This window comes from Corapipo altera, unplaced genomic scaffold (genome assembly GCF_003945725.1).
Source record: "Corapipo altera isolate COAL_440 unplaced genomic scaffold, ASM394572v1 0, whole genome shotgun sequence".
Lineage (NCBI taxonomy): Eukaryota > Metazoa > Chordata > Aves > Passeriformes > Pipridae > Corapipo > Corapipo altera.
The window spans coordinates 71,814,772-71,829,117 of record NW_020884872.1 but is presented as its reverse complement, the minus strand read 5'-3'; the positions used below and the strand labels follow the sequence as shown (position 1 = coordinate 71,829,117).

The 14,346-nt window shown below is 38.7% G+C and overlaps 1 protein-coding gene across 6 annotated transcripts in view; it reads right to left on the bottom strand.

Annotated features, from left to right (window-relative positions):
• The window catches only part of ATP8A2 (ATPase phospholipid transporting 8A2), a 318,328-nt gene that overhangs the window by 145,467 nt on the left and 158,515 nt on the right, over positions 1-14,346 (bottom strand). For all 6 annotated transcript variants that reach the window (XM_027652089.1, XM_027652079.1, XM_027652098.1 and 3 more), the window contains 2 exons: positions 6,465-6,648; positions 2,211-2,321 (listed from right to left, as the gene is read on the bottom strand). In XM_027652089.1, coding sequence (XP_027507890.1) covers positions 2,211-2,321; positions 6,465-6,648 — 295 coding nt within the window. The remainder of the gene's footprint in view (positions 1-2,210; positions 2,322-6,464; positions 6,649-14,346) is intronic.

Sequence of the window (14,346 nt, the reverse complement as noted above, 5' to 3'; positions counted from 1 at the left end):
CTCCATACCACAGACTGATCAGCACTCCTGAGCCTCACAGCAGAACAACAAAACAACTCATCTTTCTTTGTGCAAAGCTAAGGAGGGAATTAAAGATCTCTCCTCTCTCCCTTGCATCCCCAGGATACCAAAACCGGTATCTCTTGGGTTTCCAGGCAATTTGGCTGATTTTATACAGTTTTGGAGGGGAAGTTCCTTAAAGCTGCTAGTAAAGCAAACTCACCAGGGAAACTAAAACCAAGTTGAGCTCTTTCCATTGCTGCAGGACTACAAGATTACTTCTGTCATTTTACCTCCTCCTTAAGTCTTAAATTTGTTCCCAACTTCTATGCACCATAAGCACAGAAGGGTAACTGAGGTACAGGGCTGCATCTTCTAACATACTTTTCAGTACTCAGGTGTTGATGGAACTGATCTTAGTCATGGACATCAGGAGACACAAAAGCTCTTTTGCCTCAGTACAGCCTGCAGAAAGAACTGAACACAGACTAAGACAGTGAAGAGAATATCTGACCCCACATTCTCAGAGCAGACTTGCACTGTATGTATCATACAGAGATATCTGGCTAATAAAATTCCTCCCTATGGTAAAATGATTAAGCTATCTCTGGCTAGAGGTCCCAGAGATGTTCACTTGTCTTCAACCCCTTGCACAGCTGCTCAATGGGAAAGCATAATTTAGCCATACAACATTTGATGCAGAACGTAATTTACCTGTCACACTACAGTAAATGAAGCAAAGACAAACAGTACTACAGTGGGCTAGAAGCAGGACTTGCACACTAATTTTCAAATGGAGAAAAGAATCATAGAAGGTAATCGTGAAACTGTTAAGCATTTTCTGAACAATTCAGGGAAAACCCCAGCAATTGCCACGCACAGTAAGAAACTGACTAGAAAAGTCATTTTAAAAATTATTTATATTCCTTTTGCACAATAACGAATATTATTGTCATCTCCAACAGCATGTAAAAAACCTTCCTAAAAACATGATGTGTGGGATAACTCTTGCAGTAGAGTAATCTGTACTGAAATTTTAACAACCAACAGCTAATTCAGAAACAGCACAGGAGAAATGGAACAAGTCAGTGGAAAGTATTTGTTCTCTAAGAGTCTAACATCATGCACAAAAGCTGATCAAACCCTGACAGAGCCAGATACACACACACTGACCATTATAGGACTTACTTAATAGCAAAACATTACTTACCCACTGTCTCCTGTAACTGATATAACTATCTGCCTAATTCTAAATGTTGCGATTTTCCTATCTGTCAACCTCATTCATGGCTGCTAAACTATAGAAAGAAATAGAAACCCCAATATATATATATATACACACACAGAGACTTATACTGATAAAAGTGATGAACACTGTGGAAATTGCTGTACCAAGTGATCACTTGATACTCAACTGACCAAACCACTGAGTTCAAGTTCCTCACGTGTTTCTAAGCAACAGCACGTGATAAAAATCCCTTCTTGATACTTCTTCAATTCAAGACTATATTCTGCAGCATGAGAACTACACTCCTGTCTATGCAGGCTGAAATGCATTGTATTAATGGTAATAACAGTATTCAGCTCTCTTTAAAATCCAGTTTCACTACTTGACATCTTCAGGCAATTAATTTTCAAAAGACAGTTATTTACCTTTTAATTATGAAATCAAATAACCTAACTGATTTTATCATTTCACTGGCACTGTAGTGCAAAATTATGTCTTCTCTCTCCAAAAAAACAAGGCAAACTAATTTCAGTTCCAGTTAAGCTACACTTTAACTTGAAAACAGCAGCTATAATTTTGCCTGGTTTACTATTTGTCTATAGAGTTTTTCCCAATTCTATCAAACAAACTTTTGATTTAAATTAGCCCCAAATTCAAGTTTTTATAAATATAAGCTCTACTTGAAATGTTTCCATGAATACAAAGATGTTTTCAATAAGAATATTTGTACAGAAGAAATTAACTTTGTCCCTGACATCTCATATCCCAGGCTTCACTGTACTGAAACCTTCATTTTTCCTTTTAAAAATGTTACAAGATTACAGTCAACTAAATCTGAGGAGGGAAACTGAATTTTAAGCTGTTAAATATGGAAGAAAAAAACCATCATTTTAGCTCAATCCATTTGGATGAGTTTTGCTTTTTATAAGAGAGAATTTGAGCTGTAAGCACCAGTAAGACCCATCCATTTAGTTACTCTTACCTCAATAATATACAAAACCACGTTTTTGTAGAAGCAATACAGAATGCATTTGGTAACTCGATTGTAACTCCAAGCACCATGGACCAACAACAGCTTCTCCAAGTAGGCAAACTGAAAGACAGAAAAGAAGTATTCACATATACGAAGAATTGTTAAAAAAAAAATTGGAATAAAGTAAATCCCTCCCCTCAGGAAAAAAAATCCTCAAATCAGATATGAAAGCTATTCAAGTGCAAACTTAAATAGCTTAGCAGTGCATGCAAAAAACAACACGTAAACAGGTAGTATCCTTTCTGTAAGAAAACTTCTGAATGTTTTGAAGTGTTATTCACTGGCTTGTATCAGCAAGAAGTCTTCGACTGATATTCCATTCGGATAGTTCAAGGGCTTACAAGGTTCGGAGTCTCTTTTCTCTGTGTTAAAAGAACAGTCTAATAATTAGAACTGTCTTGAAATGATATAAAGTGCACAAGGGGGAACAAAAGTGGAAAAAAGATGCACAGTCATTTACAGAGAATAGACATTTACATCAGCATTTCCAGCATACAAAATGTATGCGATCATGTGTTATAGAAAGCATCTAAAATATTGTATAAGGGGCATATATATATATATACATATATATGTATATATAGAAAGGGGTATTTGCCAAAAAGGGCAAGTAAATAAGTCTTGTACAAATGCGTACCTTTTAATGCTAGTTTGAACCACAGATACAGCTCAAACTCAACCTTTTTGAAAATGGAACTTTTATAGAACCAGTCTCATAATCCAGCCTGGGAAAATGCATAATTTTCTACTGATGGTTTTGTTTGTCATTTTTTTTATGGCCTGAAGCATTCCTCCTTTGTCCATCTCCCCAGTTGAAACTGGTGACTGTGTTTACTGTTTAGCACATGTGTACCTGAAGGCATCTGGGACACTAAGGTGAGACCACTATTTTGCTTTGCTTCCTTTTCCACAAAGTGACTTCACAGGAAAAGTTTGTCTGCCTAAATTTAGATTGTATATAATTTATTTTAATTAAAACTTATTTGAAACTGAAAGCTAAAGTAATGAGTTAGGACTGTCAGGAGAGAGCTCTGGTCCCATGCTTTCCAGCACTGAAATCACTGAACCACAAATCCTGTAAGGGCAGCCCCTCTCCCATGCATCAGCAACTCAGACTTGTTAGGATATGCCAGTAAAGAAGGAGAGAAAACAAAAATGAACCAAGCTTCATGGTTCAGTCTCTACTCAACTTGAGCCAGGGCTGAAACTAGGAGACTCACAAGGGAGTAGCTGACCTATTAGACACCTAATACCTCAAGTTAATATGCAGGACAGCAACAACTTTCCTCTTCAAAATCACTAACAAAAGACATCAGAGGTGATGGGAAACTTGCCACTATGTCTTTAGAAGTCACACCAGACCTCTTGTAGAGAGTAGTTGGACACACTCTGAAAACTTGTCTCTGCTGAAACTAAGGACTGGCGATTTTGGATTCTCTGGAGCTCAGGGCAAAGAAAAATCCTACCATTAATTGTCTCATCTGTACTCTCATGAAAATGAGTGCACTGCAGAACTGCAGAACACAGCAAGGCCGGTACTCACAGTCTAAATAACGCGCTGAGCCTGCTCACACTGGTGAACAGTTCCACTATAACATGGCAAAGAATTAAATTTGTTTTGACGCTGAAATTATGCAAATGCACAGCTACTGGCATAGGGCAACAGTACAGACAGGGGCTCTACTACAACACTGCCCTTGTTTGGACACTCCTGTATTTAGAGAGTTTTAAATCAGCAGGGAACATTACGACCATCTGGCCAGCCTTCCTGTGAAACAGTTTGTGTAAGCTTTCACAGTCATCTCTGTATCGACCCTAGCATAACTTCTTTCATACAGAGATTATCTTCTAGAAAGATACCTCCATCTTGACTGAAGGGTGCGCTGATGGCATGCTGGGGAGGTTTAAGACAGTGAAAATGCATCCTCAATACAAGCCAATTTTTCCAAAGAAGAAATCTGAAACAAGAACATTTGTTGAAAAAGGCAGCTTTCCTAATTAAGAAAAGGGAACAGCCCCTAGACACCAGATGTTCTCTGGATTAAGATGATAAAGCTAGTTACTGAGGAAAAAAGTTATTAAAGTCTATTACTGTCTCACTAAACAGTTAGATCATTTGATTTGGGAATTCTCTAAATAGAGATCACTGGTACAATTTTATTTAAAGGGAAAAGGATGATTCAAACAGATGCTCCTTGCACCTGTGGAAGCTATTTGGAGTGGAGTCAGACCTAAGTTGGCTTTTTATTTTTGTTTGGTTTATGCTTTGATTCTCCCTGGAATCCCAAATGAGCCTATATAGACTTTCTCTTCTGTAAGTGCCTACTTCTGGCACCACTGCATTTGAAATACCATTTGAACATGAGATGCTACATTAGAGTGGTAGTCTTAAATTACTCAATAAGAACATACTCTGCCTTCAAGGCATGCACATACAGTAACGCTTTAGTGGGAGTTATATGTCTTTGCTGAAAGAAACATACTCCATGGAGATCGAGTTTTTCTTTTGAACACTTTTTTTTTTTAAGCACACATTACCACACAGTATTAGTCTCCCTTACAAGAGGGATTTCTTTATATGTTTTCTAATCAGCACAAAGCACTTCTACACAATCACAAAAAATACAGTTCCACAGTGTTTTAGTGATTTTTGAAAGGCACAATTCTGTGCTGGTGGGACCAGCTTTTATTTCATATTGAACTAAAGATTCATTCCTATGTTCAGTAACTCACTGACTGGACTTTAAACCAAAAGTAACTTCCACATTCTAACACTAAACCAAAATACGGGGGTTTTTGTTAATGCAGAAGCAACACATGAACATGGAATTACTTCTCCAGATTTAATGCTACTGCAACACAAAAGTAATTCAGTCTGTAGGGTCTTCCATGGATAAACTCTCACTGCTTAGGTATGCTTAGTTATTAAAATAAAAGTAATAAATGATCTGAGGAAGTCAAAGTAAAGAGCATTCGATTAAATTATACAGCAGAAGCAACATATAATCCTCAGAAATTAAAAAGTCATTACAAGATACCATGGACAATGATTTTGGTAGTCCCTATAATGCTATACATTTGAAATAGGCAACTCTTTATGACAGAGTAAGTACTTGACAGAACTGCCTAAAATTCTCAAGATAAATTTGGTGAAAGATCTCAGTTATTCAAACCTGATACTGCGTGTGCTTCATCTGACTGCAGTACAGAGCAGCAATTCGAGAGTGCCACTTTGCTTCTCAGCAGGGTTAACACAATAAACAGTTATGTGTGCAAACAGCACTTATCCAAACCTTTTTAAAACATCACCTGCTACTGAAACTATCAAAAGGTGGTAGTATTTCATGTCACTTGGTAGAACAAATCTGCCTACACCCTGCCAGAAGGGAATATTAGCTGAAGTTCACAGATCACTGAAGAGACAGTGGATTGACCTCTGTTCCATCAGCTCCATCTGTTTTTGCCCTTCATCAGTCTCAAACACATACACAGAGCACTTCAGCTGTAAATAGTATTAAGAGGATGTCCAGCAAATGAAGCATCTCCTTCCTTTCTTCTGTTTTTTTTTTTTTAAAGTCTTTATTCTACATCTTGGTTTTTCAGTAATACAATAAAAAAGGCAAAAAGGCTTTTAACTCTGCTTTTTAGCTCAAGTAATCAGTGCTGAATTGGATGGAATAGTTTGGGAGCACTCACCCAAATAACAATCAAAATAACATACGTAAAATGAAAACGCTGTACAGCCCTGTGACCAATTCTTGGATGCATCACAGGGGTGAGGGGAATAAAAATAAAGGAGGAGACACCTCTAAGAACTGCCAAACAGCCAAACTCTCACACACCTGGTTATAAGCCCCACTTGTAGCAAGAGAAAAGAGCTTGCAACAAGACAGGTAAGTTACTTAAAAGCATATTAACACAAGCACCATAGAAAGTGCTTCCCTCGATTACTCAAGAACCAAGATACTGCACAGCTATTAGGAAGAAGCTAAAACTTTGAAGAGAGGTAGAGCTTTGCCCTGAAGAATACAAAACAATAACAAATTCCCAAAATATACCCAAAATATGTTTTAGACAGGTGCCTTGAAAAGGAAACAAGCAGAGATGCTTCTAGTTTGAAGGGGAGAAGAAGCCATCGAGCTCTACATTGCTGCACAGTGCATTTCTCACAAGATATGGCAGTTACTCTTTTCTGCATCTGACCTGTGCAATGGCATAATCCGAGCAATTGGTTGCCTGCATGCCCTCATTGCCACTGATCCCCACTCCAACATGAGCTGTCTGGATCATTCCTACGTCATTGGCACCATCCCCAATGGCAAGTGTTATGGCATTGACGTGTTTCTTGACCATGTCTACTATTTCGGACTTCTGTAGAGGAGATACTCTGAAAAGGAAAGAAAAAGGTGTCAGTTTCTCACATGCTAAGCTATGTGCCTTTCCCAAAAGGACAGCTGTAATCTACATTAAGAAATAATCAAAGGGCAGTTGCTGGGAAGTTTCTTTATTCAACAACTAACTATGCCTCAGAACTTGTGCCAAACTATTTCAGAAGAAAAAAGTAGCTTTAAAAATAGTTTCACATTCTACTTGCTCTTATTTGATGCAAAAGAGACCAAACTGATACTAAAGATTTCAAAGTTTTGTTTTCCTTCCACAGCACCTCCTAATAATCTTTGACATACACCAGTGATGCTATATTGCAACACTGGAGAAGTGAGTTTTGTCTTCAGCTATGATGGTTTCCAGATTAACGGTGCAGCCTTCCCTGTCTGCTATCAACACTGCATCACTATTCAGGAGAATAAAGACCACTAATACATACAGAGACATTTTCAATGGTTTGGCGAAAGGTACCGCAGGCTTACCTTATTATTAAACCAGTTCTGTTTAATCTCTTTATCAATGATCTCAGTAAGGGGATCGAGGACACCCTCAGTCAGTTTGCAGATGAAACCAAGTTTGGTGAGAGTGCTGATCTACTCAAAGGCAGGAAGGTTCTGCAGAGGGATCTGGACAGGTTGGATTGATGGGCTGAGGCCAACTGTATGAGGCTCAACAAGGCCAAGCACTTTGTCCTGGACTTGGGTCACAACAGCCCCCTTCAGCGCTGCAAGCTGTAGGAAGAGTGCTGGAAAGCTGTCCAGCGAAAAAGGACTGGGGGTATTGGTTGACAATGACTGAATATGAGCCAGCAGTGCGTCCAAGTGGACAAGGAGGCCAATGGCATCCTGGCTTGTACCAGCAATAGCGTGGCCAGCAGGACCAGGGCAGTGATGGTTTCCCTGTACCCAGCACTGGTGAGGCCACACCTTGAGTCCTGTGTTCAGTTTTGGGCTCCTCACCATGAAGACATTGAGATGCTGGATAAAGTCCAGAGAAGGGCAATGAAGATGGTGAAGGGGCTGGAGCACAAGTCTTAAAAGGAGCAGCTGGGGGAGCTGTGGTTTTTCAGCCTGGAGAAAAGGAGGCTTGGGGCAGGGTAACACACCCTGTCACTCTCTACAGCCATCACCAAGGAGATGGTAGCAAGGTGGGGGTCTCCTGCACCAGGTAAAAAGTGATAATGACAAGAGGAAATGCCTCAAGTTGTGTCAGGGAAGGTTTAGTTTGGACATTAGGAAAAATTTCTTCAGGGAAAGGGTTGACAAGCAAATGGTGGAGTCACCATCCCTGGAAATATTTAAAAAGCATGTAGATGTGGCACTTAGAGCCATGGCTTAGTGGTGGACTTGTCAGTGTTAGGATGATCTTGAAGGTCTCTTCTAACCTAAATGATTCTACTCCCTCCTCCAGCTTAGCTTCCCATTTGCCAGGTCATCTTTCCAATCTCAGACTATGCACATAGAATCCATCAGAAAGCATAAGGCCACGTCCTAATCTCACACAGGCCTTGTGTGCTGATGCAACTCCGACTTCAGTGATGATATTACTCAATTCCAACTCAAAAACAAAAGGCTGACTCCATGACATCTGAATATTCTTATCAAATTTATTGGCAGTTACTTTAACCTGATCCTTCTCTCATTTTATATCAGTTTCAAGTCAATAAAAATTCACGGAATTCAAGAGTTGAGCTAGTCTAAACCATGCAAAAGTGGAAAAATACCCAGGACTAGGTTTCTAAATTAAATAAGACACCCAAAATGCCCTTTTGTCATGGACAAGGTGGATCAGGTTACCAAATCATGAGGTATTGTGGAAATATCTATGCATAGATTAAACATTTCCATTCTAACCCTATCTGTACAAACAACTCTAATTCCTTTCCCCATCACTTTTACTTATAGTTCCAAATTATTTTATATTTCCTTAAATAAAGCTTTAGACAAAACTTCTCCACATCTCAAGTCAGTCACATATCACTCAAGAAAAAGAATGTAACTGATATCTAAAAGCTTTACTATTAAAATAAGGGGAGAATGGGGAGCTTAGGGAATAGGGGAGACAGAGGGTTTTTTACATGGTATTTTTTCTAGAGGCTACTTCCCGTGCGAGCAACTTACACAGTCCTTTAATACACCCAACTGGATTACTGCTGATCAAAAAAAGCAGAGCTACCTTGTTCAGCATTATGTTTTATGGTCTTGATTTTGTTTAGTAAATACCTAAATATGTATTTTATTAGTAAATCACTCTTAAAATAACTTGATGGGTAATTTGGGGAAAAAGAAATTTGCTGGGTTGAAACTTCATATGTGAATTAAACCACCTGAGAAGCCTAGCAGCTGTCCTGTTCCTAAAAGCCAAATACAGGAAAAAGTTGACTGAGCCATAAAATTTACTTAATACCATTGGATAGATTTATGAAGAACTCTGTTAACCTGGCAGTGAAAACACCACTGGGCACTACAGAGGCCCAGTTAAATTACCAACAAAAAACCCCAATGTACTTACCAACCTAGGGTGCATGAAAGGTGTTGGCTTGTAATTATAAAGCAGTTCTATCATTCACACACTCTCCTCCCTCTCCCCCAATATTCACACAATAAAATACTGAAGCATGGAGCAAGGAGTCAAAGGGGCTTCAAGCCACAAAACGTGCACTCCAGAGGGGACATGGAGCCAGTTCTGCAGGGCTTGGATTGATAAGCACACAGACCCTCCTTACCAGCCCCAGGGGCACCTCCAGTGCACAGGACCATATACATTTGGCAGTCTCCTCTTGCAATTATTCTTCACAGCAGAGTACTACCCATATCTGCTAACACCCTTTTCAGACATACACATCTCTCGGAAGCTCAGTTTCTGTTCACTTCTCGGTTACGTAGCGACAGAAATAGCTAAGAAGCTCCCTAGTTTCAAAAATGCTTAAAGGAGTATGGGAAGGAAAAAGGACAGAATGTGAACAGCATCTCTGATTCTGTAGTTTAAACAGACACTTCAGACATGACCAAAATATGGCAGAGATAATGAAGCTTGTTTCAGTGCAGTTTAGCTGGGACAGGTCAAGCAAGCTAACACAGCCTGTATTCACTCCTGTGCCTGTAGTGTAGTTTTTAAGTGAACTTTGCCATTAATGACAATTGTGACAATGATTACTTGGCAAGTCAGTGGAATGTCTCTATAGAAATGCATTTATCAACTACTACATAATGTACACAGATTATGCTTTTACTGTCTTGACCAAATTAAATTTAATTATACCCACAGTTATATAACACTCAGTTAATGTTTAACATCCCTATTTGCCTAGTAAGACTAAACAAACTACCAGAAACACTACATATGCATTTTAAATACCACAAATATTTATGCACTTGGTTTAAGAAGATGAAATCTAAGATAAGACTTCAGCACGAAGTGCTACTTCATTATAGTTGTTTCTTCTAAAAAGTAGCTTTTTAGCAAGCATCCTCTTTGACACTTTCCCCATCAAATACAGCCCACAACTCCAGAGAACACATTTTGCTGCACACAGTACATTAACTACAGAAGTTGCAAATTGAGATGGCTACTGATTTCCTGAGGGGTTTTACTCTCCTCCTCCTTCAACTCACTCTTTCAGCCTCCAAACTTCTTCTGCTCCTAATAATCTCTTTGGTACCAACGCACTGCATTAGATAACATTAATCCCCTTAGCCAGATGATCAGAGCTGTGGTCCAATTCTCCACATTTGGTAAGCTGTCTACATGAATGACTGAAGATTATAGCACAGGATACTATTAATGTGCAGCTTCCCCCAGGTGATATCCTGGAAGGGGAGGAGGAATAGCCAAGTTCACAAAGATTGCAGACAAATGTATAAGTTCAAAGTAAAAAGTACACGAAAAGAACTAACTATCTGGAAAATAAAATTCTGCAGTGACAGGCAACTATTGGTACTTATCATTTGATGGAACATCCCTGGCTTTCACAGCAGAGCTCACTGTAGCAATATCAGGATATATGCCTTGCCTTGATATATACTCAAGTAAGAATTAAGCTGTGAATAAAACATCAGTTGCATTCAAATCATCTGCTTACTCGTGTACTCATTCACTGATTAGACAGCAACGCTTCTTATAAAGGTTCTTCAAGTGCAACTCAAGAGTTCACTGGAAATATTTGTTTATACTGAAGTTATTTTTATTACCTCTGCTGAAAAATATGTTTCCCAACAGATACAATCGACTTCTTGTAGACTGGTTGTCTCTTTTACACATACTCCAGGGAAAAAAAAGTCAAGTTTCAAGAACCACAACTGTAGCTGCCAGATCGAGTCTTCGAATTCTTGCTCAAACTGCTTCCCTGACAATCTGAATTTAACCTACTCAGGCTGCAGAGAGCCTGAGCTCAAGACTTCATGTTCATAAAGTGTTTAGCATTCAACATCTAGCTTTGCAATATAAAGTGTTCACGGATGATGGAAGGGATATATGAAGCTAAGTGTCAGCCATGCAACAGTTCTGGTCCTCGCCCACCTCTGGGACTTTCTTCCAGTAGCCTTGTTCTTGAAAGAGTAAAAGTTAATACAGAAAAATAGAAGGTTCTCTTCGGACTCACACCTGCTTAGTCTTTATCAGCACCTTTAACAGATTAACACAGAAAGGAGCTTCCATCCTGAAGGGGTGACTAGTGCCTTCATACCACATTGCTTCATCTGGAATGGGACAGGTGGAAGCAAGAGAGGGTACAAAGTATACCTTGTGAAGAAACTGGGAAAGAAATACAGCCCAGAGACAGGGATCCTCAGGAAGATATGGACCTAACTATCCTTAGATCACTTAAATTCATACGGAAACAGTGGAAGGCGGCAAGAGGGCAAGTACTTTTCAGATAACGAAGTACTATATTGTTACTCTCAGTAAATACTTAAACGTCCCTCTTGAACTTAAGAGGAAGCTCATGAAGAAACAGCACAGAGCAGTAACACAGATGGTTTCCACAGAGGATGTTTTAAGTGGCTTCCCACTGACTTCTGCAGAGCAGTGCCAAATGGCTTTAAACATTTAGTCTGCATTTACTTCTTAAGCCTGAGTACAAATGTTTATGAGCAAACTTCTCACCTGATATGTTTTGCCTGTTCAGAACAATTCTACTTATATGGTTATGTCTTAGGTAGTCATGTAAGGAGCAGGGAGCTGGACTCTATCATCATTATGGGTCCCTTCAAACTTGAGATATTCTGTGATTTGACTCAGTATTTTGCTGGGAGGTTTGGTCAGCCTTACTTTATTTTTTTTAAGAGAGTTTAAACAAGATGAAAATCTTCCAATTTTTTTCATCATGAATACTTTATGGGACAACCAGAGTAATTAATAAATTCTGTCATAATACAGTGAAAGGTTTCACCAAGAAAAAAACCAAACAAAACAAAACCAAGCCAACAGCCCACCCCCTAAACCAACAGTGAAGCAATATTTTAAAAATAAGTATCAAACATTCTATTTAGAAACTCATTTTGGTACCAAAATTTTTTAAAACCCAAAAAATAAGTAGAAGCTAAAGATGCAAACATCCATTTTAACCCAGCAAAGCAATGCAAGAGAGCTTTAATTTTTAATGTACTTCAACTGATTTAAAACAATCAACTCCTTTACTGCATACTTTCTGCAATCTGGCAAAGCAGCTATCCCTCTTATTCCCAGACTATATCTAATACACCAAGACAGATGCAGTCACACACGAGATGGGAAGGATGCAATCAGCACAAATAGCCCTATATCACATTGGTCAGCCACACACCACATGATACTGTGATGAACAGTTTCTTAACTCTGTTCCTTTGTCTATCTGTATTTATTGTAGTTACAGACACATGACAGCAACTGAAAATAATACTTTTCACACAAGGTCCTTAAACTACAGCTGCTTAAACTGCAGACATTTTGAAGTATACAGAACTAAACCACAGATCAGAAATAGAAATGCAATATTTTGGAAAATAATTAGTTTTATTTATTGCATTCAAGTCTAAAGGACCAAATGAAAAAACAGGGTTCTGATAGAGAACTAGCAACTGCAACTATCAACTCTTTATAAAAAGAGACATGATTAATAAGGAACAAAACAAGTGAACTCAATTAGAATCCTTTTATCTGTAAGATATAGGCACAAAAAAGAGTAGGTTATAAGAGATCAGTTTATATCCAGCCCATCTTACAAGGACCACGAAGAGACAAGCTCTTCCACACCTAAGCAAGGCAGAGTTTGACACCTGGTCTCAGCCATCTCCTCTGTTCTGTCTACATGTACTGGTTTCTGGGGGGACTTGTTTGTGTCCTCTCCACAAAAAAAAAAAAAAAAAAAAAAAAGAGACTAAAACATTTCTGTTGAAGACTGCATACATTCAACACTCCCAGTTCAATACAAAATTAAAAATTAAGACATTCTTACCCACATTTTAAATTTTTAATATTTATTTGTGCAATGTGGAAGGCAAAAAAGGAAGCTGTTTCAAGTGCTACCTTCTTCAGCTTCCATGCTTAACGGGTATAAACAAAGGCATTAATGTCTTTAACATGAAACGTGAATTTGATACTCTACTTCCTTGAAATGCCTTGTTAATGCAACACAAAAGGCCCTTAAGAGTCAACTCTTTATTGCAGTGAACATGATTTTACGCTATTCCATCAACAAATACACTAGTACTTCAAAAAGTTCAGTGACCTCATCTTCAGAAAAGGCAGATGAGAGACAGCCCAGAAAGCTGACAGATATCAATGCTGTCATATAAGTGTATGCATTGGTTCCCAGAGAAATAAGCAACATAAATTAACACACCACTAACAGTAATGCTCAGAAAGAAAGGAATGTTACAATGGCATCACATTTAGCAGTTCTTAATTACAGTGATTTATCCTGACATACACCAGGATGCAGATCTCAACCATGTGTCATCCAAACAAGGGTTAGGTTTGAATTGCAGTAATCATGCTCTTGAGATATCTTGGATAGACTTCTGTGAAACCCACACAGAAGAAAAGTGAACAAAAGCACAAACACATCACACTGATTCAAAATGTGCATCACATCGAATGCTTTATACTTACTAATTGCTCTGAAACTCCTTCCCCTGCTGACAACTTTCCTAGGGGCTGGCTCTGGTGCAGTATGGAGAGCCAGCACAACTCTGGAGACAGCACTGAGTGAAATGATGGATAATTAAATGTCCATAAAAAAGCACCGAGGGTACTTGATGCATCCAACTACATTTATGTGTTTTCAGTGGAGACATCTCTATCTTCACTTGTCATGCCACTTTTTTTTTTTTTTGATAGTCAATGGAAAGAAACAGACAGTTCTAGAGTGCAATTCATCTGGCTTTAGACATGTACTTTCAGGTCGTAGTTCATCTCCTCTTAAAAATGCCCTTTTCGATAACTCATTTGCCATTCACAGTTGCCACTGAAATGATCTCCAGAGGACAAGGGTTAGGAAATAGTCTCTTTATAAGCAGGATTCAATGTATTAAACAGTTGGATATAATACACAACACTTCAGTGAACACAAGGTTAAATTTCAAGTCAGCATCTTCTTCCTCTTTGATATCCCTCCCTGCATGTTTCTGTCTTGATTGCCCTTCCTCCAGCCTGTTTTACAGAGTAATGGTTAAATAGGGAAAATCTAGTTTGGAAAACAAATTATTTGCAAAGTGATGAG